Source organism: Aythya fuligula, chromosome 1, assembly GCF_009819795.1.
Source record: "Aythya fuligula isolate bAytFul2 chromosome 1, bAytFul2.pri, whole genome shotgun sequence".
NCBI classification, from domain to species: Eukaryota; Metazoa; Chordata; class Aves; order Anseriformes; family Anatidae; genus Aythya; species Aythya fuligula.
The window spans coordinates 155,150,688-155,178,655 of NC_045559.1; the positions used below are offsets into that span (position 1 = coordinate 155,150,688).

The window sequence follows — 27,968 nt, forward strand, 5'->3', positions numbered from 1 at the left end:
TTCAAAGGCTGAAAATAAAAGTGCCACTCCCATTCACTAGACTAGGACACAGCCTGCTTGGTGTGCTTTCAGTTACTGAACGATAGCTTTTTCTTGATCCCCTCAAACACCTGTGGGAAGGAAAGGAAAGGAAAGGAAAGGAAAGGAAAGGAAAGGAAAGGAAAGGAAAGGAAAGGAAAGGAAAGGAAAGGAAAGGAAAGGAAAGGAAAGGAAAGGAAAGGAAAGGAAAGGAAAGGAAAGGAAAGGAAAGGAAAGGAAAGGAAAGGAAAGGAAAGGAAAGGAAAGGAAAGGAGACAGAGAGATAGGAAGAGAGGAAGAAAGAGAGAAAGAGAAAGAGAGAGAAAGAAAGAGAGAAAGAAAGAGAGAAAGAGAAAGAGAGAAAGAGAGAAAGAAAAGGAAGAAAGGAAGGGAGGAAGGAAGGAAGGGAGGAAGGAAGGAAGGAAGGAAGGAAGGAAGGAAGGAAGGAAGGAAGGAAGGAAGGAAGGAAGGAAGGAAGGAAGGAAGGAAGGAAGGAAGGAAGGAAGGAAGGAAGGAAGGAAGGAAGGAAGGAAGGAAGGAAAAATACTGAAGTGCAGTAGCCCTAGAAGCTAGAAGATAGCAGAACAACTGGTTTAAACTATATTGCCACCAACAACAATAAAAACTGTGGTTAATTGAATGTTTTCAGGTTTTCTAGGAATGCACAAGTTGAACACTTTGTTCAATAAATAAGATTATTGATGTCACAAGGGTTTCCAGCAACTGATTACTAACCAAACTGCCCAAAACATTTATCCATAAACACAAAGCCTTACAAGTTTACAACATTTCCTGATTCAGATTCAAACCCTACAAGTGGATGTGTAATCCTTGCAGGTAGATGGCTGTGTGTCATACAGAGGAGAAAAAGAAGAGCAGTACAGCAGCACACTCTGTCCTGTAACTCCTTCTGCTAGCCGGCCATTGCTAGCAGCAGAGGAAAGGTCAGCTTCTTGGCATTTGGCACTTTTTGATCATCTAAGCAGGTAACAATGACGATTTCTCAAAGCAAAATTAGCTTCTCCTCCTAACTTGTAATAATCCCCAGCTGAGCTCCTGAAGCAGGAGCCAGTACATCGGCACACTTGGCGCTTGTTGAACTTGCTTTTCCTTCTTTCAGTTAAACCACAAGAGGGAGCACCAACATTTCAGTATTTCCAAAGACTTGAGCAGGCTTTTATCGTTTATTGTTTGTAACAGTTGCTTATTTAATATCAAACTTCTATTGCAACGAAAAAATGTATTTTGAGATGTCAGAGCGCGCAGAGGTGCATGAAAGAGTAAAGGACTCCCTAATGAGACAAAGTTCAAGTTCTTAGATACCAGGAGAACAGGCATTTGTTAAAACAGGATGTTTTTTTCTTCAAATTGGGAAAAAGATGTTAATGAGATTGCCTTAGGAAAGAACAGTGGGGTGCCACCAGTATTAGCAACATAGGAAGATCATGGAGAAATACTGTATTGTTTTCTTTGTTAATTCTTTTTCTGCAACTAGTCTATTTCTCTACTGTAGCCCCAGGATTCTTGGCCATACATCTTAAACATCCAAAGCTTTAAACTCCAGAGTTATTGCAGCAACCTAAAGTTTTATAAATTTCACAAATAGGTTTCATCATTTTACAGAATTTATGAGAGAAGCCCAACATAATCTAGAAGTGGAAAATGTGAACAACAGCCTAGAGCATTACAAACTGAAGCTGATAATTGAATGATGCTTGCACAAATCATTAAACACTCAATTTATAATCACCTGCAAGACTTAAATAAACTTGTTAAATAATTACAAATGAATTTTATTCAAAACTATAATTAAAAATTCAGCTGATACATGAGAAAGTGTATTTACAAATTTTTCAAGTAAGATGGAGTTGTGGTGGTTTTACCCAGCTGGGCAGCTGAACTCCACCACAACCACTCTCTCACTCCCCCTCCTCAAAGGAAAAGGAGGAGAAAATACAATGGAAAGAGCTCAAGGGTTGAGATAAGGTACTGCGAGATCACTCACCAATTATTGTCACAGGCAAAACAGACAGAATAGGGAGCTTAATATAATAAATTGCCTGTCACTAACAGACTAGAGCAGTGAGAAACTAAAAGCAAACTACTAACACCTTCCCCCATCCACCCTCTTCTACCTCCTCCTCCCAAGCAGCACAGGGGAACAGGGAATGGGAGCTGTGGTCAGCCTCAAAATGGGGGTTGTGTCCAGTGCAAAGCAGTAGTAGCCTCATCAGGAAAAATAAATAAAAAATAAAAGAGGATAAGAGGATTATATGTTGAAAAAAAAAAAAAAAAAAAAAAAAAAAAAAAAAAAAAGGAAAATATTTTCTGAGATATATAAATAAATGTACCACTGGACAACTAATTATTCCACTATGTTTGGTAGTAGTGGGGCGTCAGTGTCATTGTCATGCACCTTTCTGGGAAATGAAATCTATACTGAAGATGGAGGGCCAAAGAAGAGATGAAGAGACAATAATGCTAAGTATTTACAATATATATATATATATTTATTATTTTATTTTTTATTTTTTTATAGGGGTTTGCAAAAGACTGCTGTCCAAGCTGTTGGATTGGGACCCACAGTTCATGGCTCGCATGTGACTGAGACCTGTATCCTCCTCCTCTACCAAAACCAGTGTTTCAGCCTGGGTTCTTCAGGCTGTTCTCATGTCTTATCAGTCTTTAATTATCTCTGATTTCCTTCCTCATTCTGCACATTGTAACTGTAAAATAAAATCTGCTAGCTCATTAAGTATGAGTTTCTTAATATAATTTCAATTTATGTCTTCCACTTTTTAATTACTAAATCTTAAATTGTTTCAATTCTGCTGCTCCTTTCATGAGGGACTAACACTCAGTAAGTCTGGCAGTAAAAAAAGAGTTTCCTTTTCTGAATGGGGGTGAGAGGGAAGGAAGTGATTTTTTTTTTTAATGGCTTAATGTTAGGGGAAATCCTAATGTTCTTGGCCAAGTTATCCTGCAGCCAGAATGCAGCACTGCCAGTTCAAACTCCTCAAAGGCAGTTCAACAAAACTGCTTCTTGTGAGAGGCTGCCAGCTCTCCCAGTCCAAGTCTGCTTCAGTGGATGCCAAGGTGTTTCATTTACGTTCAGTGAAAACACTCTGTGGTTCTCCTCTGAAAAGCAATTATATAAAACCGGCAGTAGTCCTTTCCAAAGATCAGCTCCCTGTGTGTACTGAGACTGACATATCTGTGCTCTCTAGTGGCTAAAATATACTTTATTGCTCCTTATTTCTGTGTGCGCTGCAAGTATAGCTCTGACGTAGAGGGCTGACATTATTCTGCCTTCTCATCTGATACTCAGAGAATTGTTCATTAAATCTAAATATAAGTCTATCCAGGGTCACCAAAAGAAACTCAGTAGGAATGCAACTGTCAATGAAAAGCAGAATGGGGCTCTATAGCCTTTATCAGGCATGCTGCTCACTTAAAAGAAGAAACACATTACAATTTACAACACATAAAAGAGTTTGTGGAAGCAAAACAAGTTCATCGTGTTTGCATATTTGCACTCTGTGCTTACACTTTGTGGCAGGCTCCAATTTAAGTTTCAAAATTGTGAAGGCAACAGTAGTTTTGAAAACAAGGTCTGTAACAGAAGTATGTATGTTAATAAAACCATGCACATATACAATAACAGTCATAATACATTATTTCATTCAGTGTAAGACACCGTCATCCATTCCTTAGATAACTGGAGGTCTACCTTTTCATGATAATAAAGAATCAAAAACCACTGTTTAAAAAGGGAGGGAGGGGAGGAACCTTACTACTGAGACAGCTAACATTGCAGAGAACCTATTTTTTTTTCACCCATTTCAGACTGCACCTTATGAGATTACTGTTTTTCCTTCTTTTGTCTGTATGTTGAGTGTTTCAATGTCTCCTCACCCTCTCATTTGAACCTCAAAAACAGTTTTCTATGACGATCTTTATTATGTACAAAGCAGTCACTTATTCATATATGTATATATAATGTAAGGGACCAAATTAGTCTAAAAAATTCATTTGCTTCACAATCTCTAGATTTGCCCTCATATAGTTTTTCTCTTGCAGTACAAAGAGCTGATTTAAGGACCAGCTGAGAACCAGAAAACTGCTCAGCTGAGTAGCTCACTGTTAATCTGTTTCAGAATGAAAAAGGAAGAGCAAAGAAAAAAAAGAAAATACAGACTACAGAAAGGATTCGTGGTTCACTTCTTCCTTTACACTTGTTCAAGCTTCTTACTTGGCTTATGGAAAGGAGTGCAAAGCCTCCTTTCTTCTCTTTCTGCAAATACAAAGAACCACACTGTTGCATTTTCAGCCTCTTGGACCATCTTCCTCACCTTCAGTTAGTTTCCCAGTGAACACATTCAGACAGCTTGCCATGGTGCCAAAGCAGAATTAGACATCCAGTATGCTATCTAAACCCAGAATGTGACGGCAGTCCAGACTACTTATTCCACATTATTTTTCAGACCTCTGAGTCTGAAAAAGTCTACAGAATGCAGTCAATGGAAAGAGGAGGCCCATTTTGGATCTGTGCATTTTGTCTAAATTTTGCCCAACCTTCTGTTAAACGTTTCCCCTCCCATTCCCCCCAAGAAAGAAGGTATATTAAGGACTCTATTATTTCCTGACAAAGCAGATCTCAATTTAAAAAAGGAAGTGCAGCAAACTTGAAGATTTAACAAAAAATGTTTCAGATTGTGATGCACATTTGATTTAAGCACATTAAACAGGAATGCATAAAGCATGCCATGATATGTTTCTACATTATTTGGCAGTCTATATTGAACTTACCTTATGCAAAACTGCACTGCTTGATGTTGCTTGCCAAAGCCATGTCTGTGTTGATCATGTGGGGGGGGATGGGACAGCCTGTTCCACCAGGGACCTCTCCACAGGCTGCAGGGGAACTTCTGCTCCGTGCCTGGAGCACCTCCTGTCCTCTGTCTGCACTGACCTGGGGGTCTGCAGAGCTGGTTCTCTCACTTTCTTTCTCTCACAGCTGCTGTGTAACATTTTTTAACCTTTCCCATGTAAGTTTTCCCAGAGGTGCCCATCCATGGCTGCTAGGCCCAGCCATGCCCTGTGGTGGGGGTGTTGGAGCCAGCTAGAAGTGACTGTGTCTGGCATGGGGCAGCCCCTCAGAGGAGCCCCGCAGCCCCCTGCCAGCACCATGCCATGGACACCCAATAAAATGAGTATCTCCAGCGAGGCGTTGCAGAAGAGGAACCCAAGCAATTTGACAAATGGATTGGAAGAACCACAAGGCTTTTCAGAAAGGCGTGAGACATGAACTTGACACTGGATTTGAACCTCTTCTCACCAAGGGTGAGAAATATGTTCTCTTGCATTTCTATAAATAAAAGGAAAATTGGCTGAGAGAAGAGGAATAGGAAATGATGCATCTTGAAGCAGGTATTGAAAGCTGTGCCACCATACACTCAAATACTGAGAAGAGAAATTAATGTAGCCGTCAACTGTATTTGATAGACATGGTTCCATGGCTTCATGTTCTGCTCTAGTATTTAAGAAGTTCTTGGCAGAAACACGTGCTTCCAGTGTTTGCCACATATCTGTTGGTGTATCATAAACCTTAAAATAAAGACACTAACAGAATATTAACAAGCGTATGTCCAGCATAACTCATCTTTTTTTATTCTTTCCAATTTGCATTTGAAAAGTGATGCCCTGCTAAATGAAAGGGATGGATCGTATCCTAACATATTTTTTTTCCAAAATGCATGTATATTTATAGATGCATTACTGCTTCTGTTAATATTTATTCTATCCATGGTTGGAAACCTTTTTTTTTTTTTTTTCTTTTTTTTTTTCTACACATTAAAAGCAAATAAACCTATTGCAGTGGAAAAAGGCACACATTTTGAGCTGAATCAAGCATACAACAGGGATTCCGACAAACAAGAGATGCTGAGGGATGTTTGCTACCATTTTTATGTTAAATATGGTAGCACTATAAATGTCCAGGTTGTTTTATAGATTTAGTCATTATTTGGAAAACACTGTTTTTAGTTACAAAATCCATAAAATATTATGGGCATTTATAGTGGTAGAAAATAGAGTGTTGTGAAAAGGGCAAAATTACAGAAACAAGGGAGATTAAGCAAGAAAAAATAAATAGGAAAACAGATAAGCAGAGTCTGGAAATGACTTATTATGCATAAGATGAAATTATGTAAACATACTCAGTTGTTATCCTTTATACAAACATCTTTCAACTAATGTCTACCATACCTGACTTTTTGTTGATCATTTCATATGTTTAAAGAACAAATATAAGCATATATCTTCAAATTGTTTTATATTGGACAACAGAGCATTCTGTCTATTAGAGTTTAACTTTGGTTTCCTCTATATTTCACTTTAGAGTTGTAACAGACTTGCAAATCAAATTGTCTATCATTTACGCTACCAACATCACTGAACTTACACAACACCCATGAAAACCTCCACACAGAATTCCAGATTTTAACTTACATTTTTGATTCTCTAATTTATACTCACCTAAAAATACAGTCAATGGTGTCTCAGAAAATCAGCTCCTGAAAGTTGTTCTAAAATAGACCATGCTTCAATGCTGTTCATCTCTAATTCAATCTCTAATGCTGTTTTGTTTTTACTTTATTTGTGCATAGAAACCAAGACCCTTAGCTGTTTGTTGTTGTTTTTTTTGTTTGTTTTGTTTTTTAATATACAACCATGCAATAAATATGTATATAATACATATATATGTATATTAACATGTATATTTTCCATAAACCTCAGAGTTTCTTTAAAAATGTTTGTCAAAGACTACCACAGTAAATACTCTCAGGTTGCTTGGCACTAGAGAGACCTGGGTTTCTTTAATTGAAATTTATTTTCATCTTAAACACTGATTTTCTGTAAAACTTGTGTCAGATTTTTCTTTGTTCTATTTGCATTTATATGAACATTTATATAGAACACAGAAAAAACCCTTAATACCTGCAAAAGTGGACTGTGAATTAGTTTGTATGTTGCTTTGTAAGTACTTAATATGCACAGGTTTCCTGATAAAGGTCTTTCCTTTTCCAGGCAATATTGTGATTGAGCATTGTTCATTTAAAACACCAAACAGCATAAAGCTTCAAGACCAAATATGAGACTATTCATCTTCGGGTCAGCGGATGTATCCCTCTGTGGTCATATAGGTGATGGTGGTTTTTTTTTCATTTTCATTAGGAACCCTGACCACAAGTTCTATTCTCTTTCCTCAAAACATTCAATAGGCTTCAAAACTTACCTTAAAATTACTGTCATCCACTACTAGCTGAGAAGAGTTTATATACTTCAGTGTTGCTGTGACTGCAGTGGTGAGAAATAATACTTGTGATCTCTTCACTGCCCAGTGACTTCCCCTCTTTCACGTCAGACATGAAATATGGCTTAAACCCTCCCATGCTTCTTACCAATGGTTTTGGTAATTTCACTAGTTCCAAGCAAGTGATAAAAACTTGCTTTGTTGATTTTCACTGTTTTCAAAATTTTCCATTCTTTTTTCTTGTGATTGAAGCTCAGTTAAGCCTCTGGAGAAAGCTTCTTGACAGAAGCAGGGAGCTTTTCCACTTTGAACTACTGGGGAAGTGAAACATAACACTAGAGGAGGTCATGACTGCAGTACACTAGCTCCTTGCTACAATCAAAAAATGACTGATGTATAAAAATATTTTATATAATTTATTATATAAGCACACGTTTTTTCACAGCTGCAGTTGGATGCTTATCTGTGGATGGAGGGAAATGGAAAGTGATGGTGTTCAACTGTGTTTTAAGTTAGGTATCAAACCTTCTTTTACAACACAATGAGATTAGAATACAGAAGTGTTTAAGATGAGGACTTTGAATTCAATTACTGTTCAGCAGCTTTCACAAATCAGTTTATATTTTATACTTCTGAAGTAATTTAAATTAATCACTTTATCAAGTTATTTAAATTCAACAACGTAAAGGTGGCACAAGCATAAGCCAAAAGTTTCAGGCAGAACTCCACAATTTTACTCCAAAGTCTGCTTTGCTGAAAATTACATAGTTCAGATTTTCCTTTTTTCAAGAAGTATATGGCATGTAGCTCACTCTGGTTCTGTCTTTTGTAAATTGTTAATGGGAATACATGTTTGCTTAAAGTTAAATGCACACAAGGCTGAATACAGTTAGACTTTTTGAATGAAGAAAAATATAATTTATTTTATGATTAAAATTAAAGATATAATACAAATTGTAATTTTAAAATATAACTAATTTTATAACTGAAGATCCCTTTCTGCTGAGCTGCTCTCCAGCCACTCATCTCCCAGCCTTTACCTGTGTCCAGAATTACTCTGTTCCAGGTGCAGATCCTGGCATTTTCCTTTGTGGAACTTCATGTTGTTGATGACTGTCCAATGCTCCAACGTATCTAGATCCCTCTGAAAGGGCCTCTTGTCCCTCCAAAAGTCAACAGCACCTCCTACTTTGGGATCATTAGCAAACCTGCTGAGGATGCATTCTACCCCTGTATCCAGATCACTGATAAAACTATTGAACAGAACTGGCCCTAGAATTGAGCTCTGGGAGCACTGCTAGTGACCAGCTGCCAGCCAGGTGTAGGCCCATTTATTACAACCCTTTGATTTCTACTGTTGAGCCAGTTTTTGGCTCAGCATAGATTGAACCTGTTCATCTCACAGTTGGATTATATGTTTGATCTATGGAAAGTTGGATCATCTAGTTCAACAGCCCTGTTCAAGCAGGGTCAACTTGAACAAAGCAGCTACAACTTACCCCACCTGCAATATACACTGTATTCCTGATAAAATATGAGATGTTGCTGGCAGTGGAACCTGGCAATGACCTTGCTCCTCTGCTGCTGCTGTAGTGTAAGCCTGTGAAGAGCCAAAGGTTGACAGAGTGTGGGGCACCTGCACATCTTCCCCAGGATCCACTTCTATCACGCCTACTCATACTCCCTTTCATAGAATCACAGAATCATTAGGGTTGGAAAAGACCTCCAAGATCATCTGGTCCAACCATCACCATACTACCAATGTCACCCACTGAACCATGTCCCTAAGTGCCAGGTCCAACCTTTCCTCAAATACCCCCAGGGACGGTGACTCCAGCACTTCCCTGGCCAACCTGTTCCAATGCCTGACTACTCTTTCTGAGAAGAAATGTCTCCTAATTTCCAACATAAACCTGCCCTTGCACAACTCGAGGCTACTCTCTCTAGTTCTATCACTAGTTACCTGTGAGAAGAGGCCAACCCCCAGCTCCCCACAACTTCCTTTCAGGTAGTTGCAGGGAGCAATAAAGTCTCTCTCCCCTGAGCCTCCTCTTTTCCAGACTAAACACCCCCAGTTCTCTCAGCCACTCCTCACAGGACTTGTGTTCCAGGCCCTTCAACAGCTTTGTAGCCCTTCTCTGGACACTCTCCAGGGCCTTGATGCCCTTCTTGTAGTGAGGGGCCCAAAACTGAACACAGTACTTGAGGTGCGACCTCAATAGAGCAGAGTAGAGGGGAAGGATCACTTCCCTGATCACTGCCCTGATCCTCTCTAAGTCTCTGCATCCTGTCTCAGAGAAAATCCTCCTTTGGAATTAAACATGTCTGTTTTCCTTTCCAGCCAGAAACTGCAAGTGATTCCCTATACATACAACATGGGCATACATACATACTTCTATATGCACAGTGTGGTTTGGCGATTCAATTCCAGAAGTAAACATGCTGTAAATCATCTTGTCTCCCTAACACCCAGACTACTAGTGGTAACAGGACTGAAGTTTGGGAAAAGCTATATAATCTAGGCCACTGGTCCTTACCATGGCCATCCTGTGATAGAACACTCCATCCAACACGAACAGCGCTTCTCCTTTCTGCCCACACAAAGTGCAGCTGGAGACTTATGTTACATGGGGCTTTCTTGTGAACAGAGAGGGAGTGATCTCAAAGGCAGTAAGAGCAATCATGACCAAGGAGCAGGAGCGTGTGTAGAAGGAAGTCTGGGAGTTGAATGTAGTAAGTTGTTCCTGATCTCAAGCTGCTCTTTTTTTTTTTTTTTTTTTTTTTAAACTACAGAATTGGAGAACTCCCTCATAATGATGCTGCCTGCACGTCTCTGCGTTGTGTAAATGCTAAAATATGATGCCCACACAGCAGCAGATGAATCATAGACAGATGAAGTCAACTATTTGGAAGAGCCAGCTAGATACTTGGCTCTACTTATCTATTTCCAATCAGATAAAGTACACCTAGAATGTCTGCAATAGAGAAATTTACTATGCAGCTTAAATACCAAGAATACATATAATAAACCAAAATAGTCATAAATTATATAATGCAATATAATCTGCTTAATGTGTAAAAGAATAACTGAATAGGTTACTCTGTAATAATTGCCAGTTTTGCTTTAGTATATACAGGAAATTAGGCTGTGAAATTATCTTTTCACATAGTTAATTCTTCTTATATGTAGAACTTTTATTTTTTTTTAACTATTGTTTTGATTTTCAGGCAATGTTATTTCATAAAAGTATCTAAACAGAAGTTTTTATTACATTTAATTTACAAGTAACAAAATCTTGAATGCATCACTTTCAAATGTTTCTCATTTCATTTTATATTAAGGGAATGAGAAGACTGAGGTGGCAAGAGAAAATGTGTGAAGTTAAGGTTAAAGCCCTTAGCCATTTTGATAAAGGTTATGCAGCATTCCCATTCATAATCCTCAAAATCAAGGAATGATGAATTGCTGATTCCTCCAGCCATGAGTCAAAATAAGAGAAGTTGGTGGTAAAATAGTTACTGTAGTTGAGTCAAATGTGGGTCTCTTCTGTGTGTATACTGTTAGGTGCACTGAAACATATGGAAATAGTATTAAAAGACATTCATACGGCAGTGTTTAATTAGAGACACTGAATTGTTTTAGAGTAAATGTTTATTATTTTCCTCATTTCCGCATTTTTCTAAATCTTCATTTTTAATGGAAGTGTTGTGGGTTTCTTTTTCTTCAATTTTCCTGAATTTTCATTAGATGGTTAACTCTTAAGCTTTTCAAATAAATTCAAGGGCAGATATTTTAAATAAAACTTAGAAGTACAGCCTAATATTTTCCTTACAGTAAAATATTGTATCTCTGACTGTTATCAAATCAACAACTGTTTTTGATAAACACTGTACTGTGTGTTCTTACAGGCATCTGATACAGAAGTTCATTTCAGGTGGGCTGAATATAGCTCACAAGCTACAACTTTGTTTTTAAGTATGTGATGAATTTCAGATCTCTTTCATGACCTGATTAATGTAGCAGATTTATAATTATAATTTTCCAGAATTAAGATTCCTTTAAAATTAAAGTTTTATTTTTAATATGATCAAATAGCTTCTGAACTTATTTAAAATGAAACCACTCTTAGCAAGTAACCAAAGTGCAGTAGCTATGAAGCAGTATGCATAGTACTGCTATATTTGGAGGTATATAAAAGGGATTTAGATAGTAAGGCAATGGATTCACAGGATAGCTATTTCAAAAGATGCCAATTTCTTGCAGCTCTTTAAGTGCCTCAACTTGTCAAATTATGAAAGTTACTAAATATCCAAGTATGGGAATTCCCACAATTAGAAATATGGTTAATCTGGTCTTTTGTTGACCAGCAAGCTTCCTCCTTCCCTAAAATAAAAACTGCAATTGTACTGTGGCTTGCAAGCAAATAAGTGTGTATTTGGGTCATCCAAATGTGTTTTTCATTGCCTTCATTCAGTTTCTTTTTTAAATCTCAGGAATGAATTGGTTTAGTGCATTTCTGTAAGTACTTTATATTCTGGAATGGCATTGAATACGGTTGTGCAATTTTGCACCAGAAAAGCCCCAGTAAAAAGTAAACCAGATCCTAGAAGAAATAGAAAAGCAAATATTCTATTGATAATGTTTTTTAATATCTCTCTTTCTGGGAATATGAAATTCAGCATGTCACTACTGCAGCAATTCAGACTGCTTAGGTGTTTACAAGTAGTGAGTGAGTGTGGTGGTTTTACCAAGTTGGGCAACTGAACTCAACCACAACCGTTCTCTCACTCCCCCTCATCAAAGGAAAAGGGGAAGGACATAGGATGAAAAGGGTTCAAGGGTTGAGATAAGGACAGGGAGACCATCCAGCAATTATTGTTACAGGCAAAACAGACTCATAATGGGGAGATTAATATTTTTTAATATTAATTTATTGCCTGTCACTAGCAGATTAGAAGACACAAAACAAAAGAAAACTAGAAACACCTTCCCCTCAACCACCCTGTACCACCTCCTCCCCCCGGGGGAACAGGGGAACAGGGAATGGGGGCTGCAGTCAGTCCCTAATGCTTCATCTTCACCACTCCTTCACAGTCACTCTCTGCCCCTGCTCCACGTGGGGTCCCTCCCACGGGATGCCATCCTTCCTGAACTGATCCTGCGGGGACTGCCCACAGGCAGCAGCTCTTCAGGAACTACTCCCACATGGGTCTGTACAATGGGGTCCATCCCCCAGGAGCAAACTGCTCCAGCATGGGTCCCCCCACAGGCAGCAGCTCTCCCCAGACTCCCTGCTCCTGCATGGGCTCCTCTCCACGGGCTGCAGCCTCCTCCAGGCCACATTCACCTGCTCCACCAGGGGCCTCTCCACAGGCTGCAGGGGAACTGCTGCTCTGGTTCCTGGAGTACTTCCTGCACTGACCTTCGTGTCTGCAGGGTTGTTTCTTACTCCTCTCTCTCCCAGTTGTGCAGGTTTTTTTTTTTGTTTGTTTTGTTTTGTTTTGTTTTCTTCCTTTTCTTGAATGTGTTCTCACAGAGGCTCAATCAACATCACTCACTGCCTCGGCTCTGGCCAGTGGCAGGTCCTTTTTGGAGCCATCTGGAGCTAGATCTGACCTGACATGGGGCAGCTGCTGGGCTCTGCTCGGAGAGGCCACCCCTGCAGCCTCCCTGCTACCAAGCCCTAGCCACTTAAGCCCAATACAGCTAGTCATTTCACAAAAAAATAATAAGTAAGCAGAGTTCTAAATATAGTGCATTAGCTTCTTACTGCTGGCATTCTAAGACACAAGCACAAGAAAGATATATTTTTTTTTTCTATTATCAACAGTATTTTAAAAAAGAGCAGGACAAAAGTCTCTTTCTGTACAATATAATCACGCACATTTTCAGAAGACATATAACTTAGAATTTCTTTCAGGATTAAGCTAAGAGAAATATAGGCACGTCTTTGTATGCATATATAGCTTTCTACATCATAGTCACATACTTCATTTTCCTCCAGATCCCCAAATCATGAGTGCCCAGAATATACAATGAACAACTAATCAATATTTCTTTTCATCTCTTTTACTCAGCATTAATCTCAGACACCGTCGATCTTTTGGGATTCAACAATAGTAGCTTAATGTTAAGTTTAGTTTGGAGGAAAGATTTTAATTATAAAGGCTTATGCCTTTTCTCATTCTTTTCTTTACTGATCCCTTCCCCTCTTCCTTCAGCTCTTGACTCAAACCCATTTCACCTCCTCTCAAGTCCACCATGATGCCAGCACATGACAGCACAATTCCTTACACCATGAAAATAAACCAGGGCTCCCTGAAACAGCTTTTTTTTTCAGCTCCCTAACCAGCATCCACACAGGGAAAGGGATGAAGAAACATAGCTGAGGTTGATGCCAGACCAAGATGTAGCAAGCCAAAGTGAGGCTGGTTTAAGCTGTCATTGAGCCGCATTGTAAATGACACAGGAACTTGACTTTCCACGGCATGTGACCCTACCTACCATCAGCGCACCCAGAAAGGGTGCATACATACTCTTCCACAAAGAGTACTCTGTGGAAGAGTACATACTCTCCCCAGGAAGAGTACATACTCTTCCACAGGGTACAATATGGTTAATCTACACTAGAACTCTAGAAATCTTATTACAATCTCTCTTTTTCCTTCTGTCTCATGACTGAGATGCAGTGTCTAGCATCCATAGATGCAGTGTCTAGCGTAACAACTGTAAAATGGAAGTAACATGAAACAATTTATGACCACGTGTAAAAAGTTTCCATAATTTCTTTTTTTTTTCTTTTCCTTTAAACAATGTTTAAACATGTTACAAAGTTCTTGCATATTCATTAGCCTGTATGGTTGCCCTCACTGGGGATTTTCCTGACTATGCCATAGTTCACACAAAACAGCATGTTGCTTAGCACAGAGAGCATAGTAAGAAGTTACAAGGTCCTGTATAGAAACAGGCATTTTTACCTGTTATCCAGTGCAACTGCACAATATCATCTTTTTCAGATTATCTTATTAACAAATAGCTTATACTATTCTCACTTTGTACAATGCTGCTCTCTTAAAACTCTGTGGCATTACATTTGCAGGAGTGTACATGCAGAAGGGTACTAAAAATGTTTCTGTTTCAGCTCCTACTAGCTAAAAAGCATAGAGCACTCTGCACTGAGCATAAACAGTGCATAAATGGACATATGTAGGCTTCAGGAGCACAGAAGAGAACTGGCATTAATTATATGCCAATACGTATATGTGAGCATATATAAGTATGTGAATATTTGCTCAACCCACAGATTTCCACTAGAGTCCGCGGAATAGCATGGGAAAATGTCCAGGTATAAAGATGATGAACTGATGCTGCATTTATCTGTCAGTAAATGGAGCTGTGGGAGGAAGGAATTAAAGGTGTGAATTCAAAATAGGAAGAACGAAGGGAAAGAGAGATTGCAACTGTAGACAGCATGGCACTGCTCTGATGGCCCAAGCAGAAAAGTGAACAAGTTGTAAATTACTGGGGAAAAAAAAAAAGTTTTGTAAAAGGAAGTGGTGTTATGCAGGCATTGGTCTTTCCACACCAAACAGAACAACATAATGTATGAATATACACTAGATTTAAATACAGATAAACACACAGCATGTTAGAAAGAAATCCTTTACATACACTTATTTACACAAACATACGTATGATTAGATACAGAGCTATACAAATACATGTATCACTGAATAGGATACACTGCTGATTCTCACATTAACATTTGCATATGCATATTCCATATTTCCATACATTTTAAGATATTTTTTTTCTTCTACCTGCTTCTTTAACATTCAAAAAAAGTACTTACTGTGATGAAATTCAACTTTAAAACTGCAGAGGCTGCTGAATGCCTAAGCAAGCCATTATTTGCTGGCTCATAATCATCTTCTCTGTGTCTGTTAGGATCACTGATGCATTAATTGCTTATCTAAATTTGAAATAGTTCATGAGTCACTCTGAAGATAAATAAATAAATATTAATGAGCCAATTTCAACAGAAATCATATCCTCTTCTTCTAAAAACTGAGAGACTGTCTTTATTCCATGTCAGAATCAGCTTTTATACCTAATGTATGGGCAATCTGAACTATAATCAAGCCATAATCAACAGATCAATACTGACCAACACCATGTTTGAAGGGATCAATGTATCACAGTCTTATTGACCAAATTACGTATCAAAGAGGGAAAGAACTGATCAACTGTAACAAAGAGATTAAGTGAAAGATGCAACAAGGTTTATGAATAGTCTAAACACGTGGATCTGATGCAGATTGAGAGAAAAATGATTTTTTTAGCTTTTCAGGTTTGGAAGTGATTCTATATGAAAAGACGTTACTGCAACAGAAGTAAACAGTTGATCTTCAAACAAATACATTGCCACAGAATATCACTGCTTAAGAAATTTTCTTATTTCTGATGTCTTCTGAGGAAAAGGGACAAGAAAGACATAGTTTTCAGAAACATCAAAATAAAGCATTTTGGTTTGGACCAATCTGAAATTTTCATAAAGCCAAAACACTGGGTGAAGGACTCTTCACCCATTTAGTTTTTCATTCAAATTGCATGAAAGATATTATGTTGGAGAGTAAAAACTTCCATTTTGAAAACACAAGTGTGCCAAGAGACTTTAAGCTTAGGGCAATGCTGGTAAACCCTTCAAAATGCAACTCTAAATCTTGAGAGGGGAGCTTTTTTCATACCAATTTCCCAGCATGAAGCAGGAAAGAGGCCCTTCCTTGAATCTTTACTTACTTTTCCTAGCTCATTCCTGAAAATTGTAGGGTAAAATATTTAAAAATAAATAAATAAAATCTTAAGAGGAACAAGGACTATCCCTAAAAGGTAAATGTAGCTTAGGAACACATTAGGAATTGGACAGACATCAGTGAGGCACCATTAAGCCAAAATATTAGTGAAAAACCTCTTCAAAAATCACAGCTTTTCTTAATACAGTTCAGCAGCTAGAGATTTTGGCTAAAGTAGCTGTCTTGTGTAAAGTAGATCAAATGGGAAATTCTGAGAAATGGTCAATTTACCTATTACTCATTGACTACAAGCAGGATTCAAAACCTGTTTTAATAGACTGTGGGTTTTAACACAGTAAGAAATGATGAATCCTCTATTTATTATGCTAGGGCAAGTAATTTACTGTCAGCTACTTAGCAGAAAATGCTGCTTCAGCTTCAGCTAGTCAAGTAAGGAGGAAAGTTGTAGTACTCCTAGAAGTATTACTGGTACCTTCCACCCCACAGTGGTGCACAGCCATAAATGGACCTGTGTACCCTTCAAAAGTGAAGACATCTACTTAGACCAAGATATCCAATCCAGCTTTAAGAACAGAATATGCCACTGTCAGTGAAATCTGCATGAAGAAATACACAGAAAAATACACTTACAAAACATATCATGGATTAAATATAGGAAGAATTTAAATTTTGCTATTTACACAGCTTCAATGAATTTGCTGATACACTTTCATTCTAATGTGTAGCTAAATACTGTGTATTTCCCCAAACTGTATTTAAATTCTTCACAGGCATTCACAGATAAGATAGCTGCCACTTAACTTGCTTTTTCCCTTAAATTTATATAAGGAAGGACTTAGTTCATGTTGCAGATGAACTGTGCTACACTTCCTCTGAAACGCATATTATGAAAATAATATACTCTACATTATGGGTTCTGTGAGACAGGCCATTGGTATCTCAAGAAAGAATTGCTTGTATTTATTGTTATGAGAATATAACAATAACAAGGTTAAACAATTTTCTTACATAGAGCTCATGAAAAACAGGTTTTTGTAATCTGAAAAGTTATAAGAAGATACCAGTTCCAAAACAAACATTAATGCTGAGACTTATACTGTCATTTTTCCAAACTTTGGGATATTATTTTGTCTTTAAAGAACATTTGAATATATGGATAATATATATTTGTGGAGTTACTTTTTCACAAGATAATTTACTGTCCCCCTTTTAATCTTCATCAATGATCTGGATGAGGGCATTGAGTGCACCCTCAGTAAGTTCACAGATGACACCAAGTTAGGTGCGTGTGTCGATCTGCTCGAGGGTAGGAAGGCTCTGCAGGAGGATCTGAATAGGCTGGACCAATGGGCTGAGGTCAACTGCATGAAGTTCAATAAGGCCAAGTGCCGGGTCCTGCACCTGGGGCGCAATAACCCCAAGCAGAGCTACTTGATGAGTGGTCAACTAGGACATGAGTGGTTGGAAAGCTGCCAGGCAGAGAAGGACCTGGGAGTGATGGTTGATATTCGGCTGAATATGAGCTGGCAGTGTGCTCAGGTGGCCAAGAAGGCCAACAGCATCCTGGCTTGTATAAGAAACAGTGTGGACAGCAGTTCTAGGGAAGTGATTGTCCCCCTGTACTCGGCTCTGGTGAGACTGCACCTCGAGTACTGTGTTCAGTTTTGGGCCCCTCGCTACAAGAAGGACATCGAAGTTCTTGAGAGAGTCCAGAGAAGGGTGACGAAGCTGGTGAGGGGTCTGGAGAACAAGTCCTATGAGGAGCGGCTGAGGGAGCTGGGCTTGTTCAGCCTGGAGAAAAGAAGGCTCAGGGGCGACCTTATCGCTCTCTACAGGTACCTTAAAGAAGGCGGTAGCGAGGTGGGAGTTGGTCTGTTCTCCCATGTGCCTGGTGACAGGATGAGGGGGAATGGGCTAAAGTTGCACCAGGGGAGTTTTAGGTTGGATGTTAGGAAGAACTTCTTTACCGAAAGGGTTGTTAGACATTGGAACGGGCTGCCCAGGGAAGTGGTGGAGTCACCATCCCTGGAAGTCTTTAAAAGACATTTAGATGTAGAGCTTCACTCAGGAAATTTTCACTCAGGAAATTTTTGAAATATCTGTGGTTTCAAGGGGAAATATGTTTCGACATTACTTCACATATCTAGATGATTCTGATTTTAAAATATCCATTTATGAATTTCTTTCATTTTTAAAATCCTTTACTTTAAATGCTGCCAAAACACTGAATCTCAACTTGATGCCAAACTTGTGAATTCATTATGTGAAATTAGAAGTTCATGTGGATGATTAAGGTACATCAAACTACAGTGTTGGAAACACACATTGCTAAATAAAGCTGAATTTTGATACAAATGTGTTCATTGGCATAAAAACGGCCAAACAAGTATTAGCTATTAGTGCTACTTTCTCTAGTGTTCTGTTTGCACCAAGCATGGATAACAACAGCTTCTTACCTGCTCAGATAATTCAGGTCCGTGTACACGAGCTTGTATGAGAGCATCATTAACAACTGAATGAAAGTTTAGAAGCACGTGCTCAATGTCATATGTCCCACGCATGGCGCTTGAGAGCTCCTCCAAGGACTGAGTGTATGCCTGCCAATGAAGATCAACTTCTGCCATGTAGGCTAAGCAGCCTCGGATGACATTGAGGCAGTAGCCCATACAGGGTTTACTTAAAGTCAGCCCTTGGCAATGGGGGCAGTACTGCATTCTCAGTAAAGCTCTGCTGCAGTCTTTAGAGAAATGCAGATGATCTGTTGTATTGATCACTTCAATGCCCAAATTCAGAGCCTGCAGGAAAGTCCGGCTGGGTAACAGTGATCTTCCCATTTGTCCTATGACCTTCTTGGGAATGTTACCAAAGGGTCTGATATCTCTTCTAGCCATTCGGAGGCACTCTGCGTATTCCAGTGAAACATCAGTCTGACCAGGGCTAATAATGTGGTTGTAGACCACTGGGAACAGGTTGTCAAAAAATCTGTTGACAAATTCCTCTGTGTTGATGTCTGTGCCAAATATGAAGAGTCCAACATCTGTGAAAAACTCCTGAATGCGTGTAGCAGCCTCAGCAGCCATGTTCCTATATGCATTGCAGAAAAGTGTGCTTGTGTAATTCTCAGCTAGTCTGATGAGCGTTTCAAAGGTTTCTGTAATAAAAACGAATAAATTAAAAAATAAATAAAATTAGAGCAGGAACTTAAAACAATCACACAAGGATATCTTACATTTATCCTGACAGCATTTTTGTAAAGATTGTGACTTAGAGTTTATGCAGAGGGAATACTCACAAACTCTGACAACTACATTTTCTATGCAAGCAAATACCTTACAAATAAGGTTACAACACTGTAATAATTTATCTGTATTCTTGGAAGAATTTATTAAGTACAGTCTAAACAGATATAAAAGGAAATCAGTTGTAAGCTGAGTTATTAAGCTACAAAACACAACAAAGCTTTACTGTACCTGTCTACACATATACATACAAGATCTCTCTCATCCCACAACTCATTCTGCAACTTGCAATAAAAAGAGAAATGCTCTTAGTCATTCTACCTCAAGTCTTTCCTCTTGCTATCTTAAATGGTTGGGCAAAAGTAGTATTAAACAATTGAAATGACTCTTCCAATCCATTAAAACTTAACCTTTAAAAGACAAAGAGTTTGTCTTCTTGTCTTCCAAAGGAAGGAAATGTACTAAACACATAAGAGAACAAGCTTTTAAAAATAATGCTGGTTAAAAATAAAGCTGTCAATTGCTGTGGTCAAAGTGATGGAACATGGAGAATTTCTCTTGCCAGTCATTGTTCTGGATACACCCATTCTAAGCCTCAAGATCTCCATAGCCTGTTAAGCTTATACTTATGTATACTTAGTAATTTTTATCAAAACAGTTAAAATATATTGGAAAAGAATTCAGTCCTGACTTGATCTGTGATTTACAGGTGTAAAAAGAAAGGAAAAAAAAAAAAAAAAAAAAAAGGCGAAACAGAACAAGACTGTATGCACTGAGGAATTCCAAGATATGCCTGGGAAGTTTTCATTTCAGGTTAGGCAAAGGAGCAATATAGAAATCAATAGGAAACTTACTTGAGAGTTGAAAATAAAAACACAATGAAACATCATGTATTACAAGCATTAACTCATTTTATCCACTAGACAGCTATGACTAGGTCCTTTCAACCCAGGCTATTCTATGATTCCATGATTCTATGATTCTATAAATCTATGATGCTGCAATTCGATAATTCTGTGATTTGGTAAGTTTATTTCATTCATTCAATATGGAATCTAATGCCTTAAAATTAAAATTCTGTGTTAAAAAAAATAAAAATAAAAAACCTTCAGAAGCTACATAGGATAAAAGGCACAAATAGACAAAGGGAGGAACTCATGAGATGCAATAGTATAAATGGGCCAGTGTTACTAGAAAGACTGTAGCCTGGTCTTCAAGGGAGCTTGACTCATTTAAAAATTCTTTTTTTTTTTTTCAGTTTTTAAATGGACCTCTCCATAGAAATAAAATTGAGGGAAAGCATGAAGTACATTCAATACTGTCCTACCAGTGATGTTAAAAATAGGAAGAGTCAAATAGTGTCAAAAGATATCAGGCAATTACTGAAGCAAATTGAAGTCTGATGAATAGGAATATTCAGGAACAGCAGAACACCAGGTATAATTCTAATGTAGTCACTAAGACTGGCTATCGTGTCTTTGATATACATCTATACATAAGAATAAATGCCTGATTTCCAATAAAAAGCTTGTTCAGGTCAATGAAATAACTCTCACTGACTCCAGAGGGTTTTAAATTGCCGTCTTTATGAAGAGAAAAAATCACAGACATGTTTATCTAATCTGCTAATACCTTCTATGCATTGTTTCTTCCAATAAAAATGAGATACGTGCTTAGGTAATACGTCATTACCTCTGTTGCTCTGTTGCCTATTACCTATTAACTGTCTTCCATCCTCAGGAAGGTGGAAGGATTTTGCTACCTATCTCTTTTCCATTCTTCTAGCATGTACATAAGTAAGAAAAAAAATGTTGACTGCATCCAATAAAGAGTAGGAAAGTGCATTCAATTTGTCTCATTTTTGTCATTATGACACATGCATATGTGCCTCACTCGTAAGGTGAATTTATCTATAAGCATGTACACATGACAAATACCAAAGTGATTCAGCAAAAGGTTCAAATCCACATGCAGCTGGGCTCCTACCATACCCCGTGGAGACAATTCCTGGATTCAAAATAGGAAACTCTCTTCAGTATACCCCATATGTTGACAAGTGGAAGTGCTAGCTGACTAAGACACAGTATCAGATTGACCAAGATGCCCACCTTAAGGCAACTGCACTGATGACATCTCCACCAGCTATAAAGGCAGCCTCTACCACAGAGGCTTGACTTAGTTGGCTGAAGAACATTCAGCACCATTTCCAGTGTTAGATGCCATTTAGCTGCCTGTCCAGAAGGGCATGGGTAACCTGCAGGTCCTGCATCACACCTGACAGTTTAATATGGATATTATGCAATTAAAATATTACTAGACAGCTATGTCTAAAGAACTGAAGTAAATTCTAGATATCTAGTTATCACTGACTGAAGAACCCTTAATTTGAAAGCCTTAAGTAGACAGAGTATCAGAAAAAAAAAAATAAGTCATATCGATTCCTGTTTTAGATGATTTAAAATAACAGCCAGTAAAATGGCTATTTTTGTAACTGTAGATCCAGTCTACACAAATTTTGCTAATGCTTCAGATGAAATTTATTCAAGGAGGTAATGGTAGTAAAATAATGATTTTATAATAATCTCTTTAGAATGACATGAACAAGATTTCTATGACCCTTTTCAATTTTTTATTATTACTTTTTCATGGATGAAAAACATAAAGTATGTGATCTAAAATGTCTGCTATAATCTACGGCTGCAATATTCTATTAACAGCACAAATATTAGATGAAAGAATAAATCAAGCTGCACATGGATAATCAATTGAATTTACAATGTAGTCTAAACAATAACAAACTTCTGAGATTGAATTATGTTTTAGTACCTCAGCAACCCACAGATGAATGGGTACAATAATCAGCTGCATGATTTATTGACTATTTGTGCTTTTCTAGACAGCATATGGTAATACTGGCTACTTGTATTTACAATTCTTCATCACACTGTTTAATTGTCATTTTAGCATTTTATTTCATTTTTTAATTTGTTAATCAGACTTACTCTACTGGCACATTTCTTGCTTCATAACTTCCAAAACTATTCAAGAAATTTGTTTTGCCCACAGACAGCTTGAACAATGACAGAGAACAAAGCAGATCTATGTTTACTTACAATATTGAACAGCTCCTGTGAACATCTACAACAGCAATCTATTTACAACACTTTCAGAGACTTCAAGGACTAACCAGGTTATGCTGATTCAATACTGCAAGCATAAATTTAACAATGTGTTTCTGTATATTTTTAAGTCTATAGGCCCAGACTAACATTATCAGTCTTAATTACTGAGCAACATAAAATAAGTGGCAAGTTTTCAATCAGTATAAAACCAATACATTTTAAATGTAACTAAGATGAGCCAGACAAGCTCTTTTTACTGTTATTAAATGCTCACTTGTTTATAACTGCTTCTCTAATTTTCAGGCACACAGGTGCTCAGTGCCTCTTATCTCCATCCTTTATGAGATCTTTGTCATAACCACTATGGATACTTTCTGCAGCACTACCACGAGTGGTATCTAGCATCTACCCAGGGGAACATGCAACTATATATTTTTGCTAAAACAAAAATTATGATTTGTACATTCCTAAGTCAAAAATCAGGGCTGTCAATATACTAGCCCCTTATTTTTTTGAAAATAAAATAAAATAAAATCTTTCTTGTTTCTTGTAAGCAACAAATCACAAGACTTTTTAAAAAAAAAAAAAAAAAAAAAAAAAAAAGTAGATATTTACTGCATTTATTCAGAGGATTCTTCATATCTGGATTATTTTTTGTTGTTGTTGATAATAGCATATTTAAGTGATTACAAAGTGTGATGTAAAACAACCATCTAGCTCAGTGCCTGCCCCTCCGCTCCCCTCGTGAGGAAGCTGCAGGCTGCCATGAGGCCTCCCCTCAGCCTCCTCTGCTCTGGGCTGAACAAACCAAGGGACTGCAGCCACTTCTCATACATCTTGCCCTCCAGGCCCTTCACCATCTTTGTGGCCCTCCTTTGGACAGTGTAATATTTTTATGTCCTTCTTATATTGTGGAGCCCAAAACTGCACACAGAGGTCAAGGTGAGGCTGCACTAGCACAGAGTAGAGCGGGACAATCCCTTGCCTCAACCAGCAAGCAATGCCATGCTTGATGCATGCCATGATACAGTCGGCTCTTTTGGCTGTCAGCACACACTGTTGACTCATATTCAACTTGCTGTCGACCAGAACCCCCAGATCTCCATCCATGGGGCTGCTCTCCAGCTCTCCAGCCTTTCATATGACAGTCTGTATGTATATCCAGGGTTGCCTTGTCCCATATGCAGAGTCTGGCAGTTGGTCTTGGTAAACTTCATATTGTTGGTGGTTGCCCAGCCCTCTATTCTGTCAAGATGTCTCTGCAAGGCCTCTTGGAGTTGGATGGGAGTTTATAGTTACCACAGTCATAGTCCTCCAGCTCAGGGCTCCAGGGGGTCTCAGGACCCATCATCAGCATTAAAGACAGAGGCAAAGGAGGCATTAAGCCTCTCTGCTTTATTTACCTTCCTATTTGTGAGGTGACCATCCTCATCAAGTAACAGACCAATGTTATCTCTGGTCCTCCTTTTGCTTGTAACATACTTAAAGAACATCCCCCCCTCCCTTTTTTTTTTTTTTTTTTTTTTTTTCCCCAGCAATACTGGCAACCTTCAACTGTAATTCAGCTTTGTCTGCATGAATTTTGCCCCTTCAATGGTGAATAGCATCTCTGTAGTCCTTCCATGTCACCCAACCAGCTCACTTTTCAGTCTAGCTTTCTGGCCTCATGAAACCAACCAACAAAAAGTCAAAACCTAGATTTCCTTATGCAGTTCACATATGTACGTATGTGGTCAAGATGCAGTCTACTTTATGAAAATTGCTGAAAACCTATCTTGTAATAGCTATTGGGAATTTTCATGAGATTATCTCATGAATTACTACCTGATTTTTGTTGGCAAGATGCTTTTTAATGACTATTCAAGTTTAATTAGAGCTCACTCAGTGGACCCTAGAACAATAGAGGTTAAATTTAGACACAAATCAATAATGTTTACTGTCGTATAAGTAATTACGTAACTATGTGTTCATGTGCTTATTCCCTTGAGCTTTGTATTTCAATGCTCTTTAACCTTCACCAAATTCTTTTCAAACATAACAAAAAAAATCTTTTTTAAATGCAACATTATTTCAATTTAGAGACACCATTAGTATAACAGTACATTATCTATTTTTATTATCCAGCTTCACAGGGGGTGCTCATAGTCTTTCACTGTATTTGTAGATGCTCTGCTAAGCTGTGTTTTGCTAGTCCTGCTAGAGCACTGCCAATTAATAGGTTCCCAAAGCAAGTAATGGCTTCCAGGAAGGAGATGGATATAATAGTTGCTGGGAACATGTCTCTTCCAAACTATAACCCCCCTGTGAATTCCACTTTATTATATGATTCTACCCCATCGTGCAATACAACAAGGGGTACACTCAAAATTGAATGGTTACCTCCCCATTCCCTTTACATCTGTGTAACCTAGTTTATGAGGAGCTAGAATCTGTCTCAATAAGTTATAAAACCACACAGAAACACAGGGCTAGGAGGAACATGAGATGTCCTCTAACACATCCTTTGAACACAGGACAAGTTTAACTATATATATGTTCTCATATATTAACACATTCATATAACTTATTCTTAAAAAAAGCACAGGGAGGCCACAATCTCCAGGAAAACCATTCCAGTGCTTCACCATCCTCTCATATATTCACTACAATGCAAATAAATTATTTGCTTCTTCCTCCCTTTAGGTATTTCAGCTTAGATCACCCCCACTTGACTGCAAACATCTACAAAGCCCAAATGGAGCTCTGAACTAGATGTTTGCATCACAGCTAATCAGTAGAGAGGAATGGGCATGATTCATCTGACCCAATTTAGGTGTCCACATGGAAATAAGACGAATCACGCTGCTTCTCCCCTCTAATTATAGAGAGAAAGAGGTTGATTAGTTCAGAGAACATATGTAAAGTCAGGTGATTACTTAACACCTAAAGGTGTTACTTAACATCTCTTCTCACATACCCACAGTTTGGTTCCCTGACATGCACGGAAATGAGATTAACTTGGCCTATCTTGTCCCCAGTAAATAAAATTTCATTGTTTCTTATCAACTTGATATTTTCTTGTACTTAGTTTCTAAATATTTCAGCCTGAAATTAAGTTAACCAGTCTAAAATGATCTATCTGTCCCCTTTTTTATTTAACAAAAACAAACAATTGCTTATTCCACTCTTTTGCTACCTCTATATGTCCAAAGACAACTACTAGTATACTTCAAAGCATGCATTTTGACAAGTGAAGATCCTTTACATGCTTCCAACACTGCTCCATAACTGTGCAGAGGTCCTTCATCTGTTAGAAGTGTGATCATCATTGGTGATATCTGGGCTCCACATATGGCATCAGCAGGGCTGAGCAGCTGGGGAGGATCACCTCCCTTGACGTACTGGCAACACTCTTAAATTAAGCCCAGCGTGCCCTTGGTGTTCTTGGCCACAAGGGCACGTTGCTGCCTCCCTCCCAGTCCACCAGGCCTGCCAGGTCCCTCTCTGCAGAGCTGCACTCCAGCAGGTCAGCCCCTAGCCTGGACTGGTGCTTGGGGTTGTTCCTCCTAGGTGCAGGACCCCGCACTTGCCTTTGTTGAACTTTGTTGAACTTGATGATCAAAGGAGGAAGGTGCTCAGAAAAAAAAAAAAATCAGCCCATGAAAAGGCAGAGTTAAAAAAAAAAAAAAACAGACCAAAGGAATCCCGTATGTTTCGTAAATGATTTTGAATGCATGCATGCCAATACTGATGAAAGCAGAGATGGATACTAAACAATGAGAACTTCCAAACCCCAAACCCACAAGCAGAAAGGGCAGCAAAAGATTACATCACCTTATCACACCTATCACACAAGCACACAAGGTGGTGATTCATCTCAGCTACCACCTCAGCTGAATACCATATTCTCTTTTTTTTCTCAGTGGAAAGTAATGGGGATGTTTAAGGTGTGACTCATCTTACCTATTTTAGATGTTTATGGGAAGATGAATCATGCCAAAATGTTTATGGAGAGATGAATCATGCCAAAAAAAGTGTCTCTACCAATTTACTATAGAGATTTCTGAGCGTGACAAGCTTAGCAATCCATTATCGTCATTAGTTTTGGCATTTCACCTGTATAACTCATTTATCTTGGTTACATATTTAGTTATAAATTCTGTATTATTGACATATTTACTTATATCTTCTACATTATTATTACTTATAACTTCTGTATTAACCTGTAGTATCTGCATCTGAATTTCCACTGTAGAAAATTAGATCGAACTGTGTCTCCTCCAGAGATTTCTGTCCAAAGACTTTTCTGTAACTAGATCTGCTTTTAAAATGTTATATTCATTGAGATTCAACTGCACAAATGCAATCTATAACGGATTTTTTTTTTTTATGAACTCTTAAAGAGAACATACATTCTGTAAAAACAAAAAAAAAAAGCTGATCAATATACCTCAGTAAGTTAAAAGTGATGTCCCATTTCTTTATGAAGTTTACAGCGAGTTGAATGTTGGCCTATCAGCCACACAAATGTGTATTCATTGACTTTTATATGTGCATACTGAACATATATACACTTGTATACCTGAATGCAATTCCTTCACTAAAAGAGGAAATTTAGAAAAATATATATTACATTATCAACTATAGTTCTTTTATCTTTTAATTTCTGTCTCTGTCAAACTATTTTGATTCTGTGTTAATAACCAAAACACGTAAGGTGAAAAAGGGTGCAGGACATAATGGAGGTAAATTTTTGCTTATGCAGACAGACGAATTTTAGTGCCTTTTTCACTAGCAGTGACTCTACCAGCATAGACTCTCATAATTTCAACCACTCTTCATAAGTAAAATGTGTCATGAAAATGCAGTCTCGTTTTTCAAAATCTCCCTTCTATTCACTGTGAACATGACTCTCTTCCAGAATACCACTACAAAAGATGTGTAGTACATAATGTAACTGTCAATACTTGAATGCTAAAACATCGAGAGACAAGCCAGAATTCCAAAAGGAATTCTGTACTTTGACAGTACTTACAAAAGATACATGCAGAATCTGTCTGAAAAAAAAAATATTTTCTAAGACACTGAAGAAAGACAATGTATTTGTAACATTAAATTAGACTGCACTGCCAGCTTTCCACACTTCTAAAGCTATCCACCAATAATGAATAATAAGCCCACTGCAGAAAAGAGGTCTAGGGAAAGAATTTGACCACAAGAGCCATAACCAATAGTTTTCACTTATCTTTTTTTTTCCAGGTCATCCCTACTAATTCTTTCCAAAATAACCTGTGTGATTCTATAGAGAAAATCTACTACAGGTACCACTCCCAAAACACAGTATGGATGACACTGTGTAAGTTTCGGCACTCTCCAGAGTTTTCCAATATTACTCCAGAACGCTTGATAACCTCTGTATCCTTCTGACACTCCAGTAGAGCACCTCAAGTTCATTTTGGTTGGTGTAGTACATTCTTCATA

At 38.1% G+C, this 27,968-nt stretch overlaps 1 protein-coding gene across 1 annotated transcript in view; it reads right to left on the reverse strand.

Annotated features, from left to right (window-relative positions):
- Nucleotides 1-27,968, reverse strand: part of GPC5 (glypican 5) — a 771,981-nt gene that overhangs the window by 628,338 nt on the left and 115,675 nt on the right. Inside the window, exon 3 of the mRNA XM_032197871.1 lies at nt 18,604-19,298. Coding sequence (XP_032053762.1) covers nt 18,604-19,298 — 695 coding nt within the window. The remainder of the gene's footprint in view (nt 1-18,603; nt 19,299-27,968) is intronic.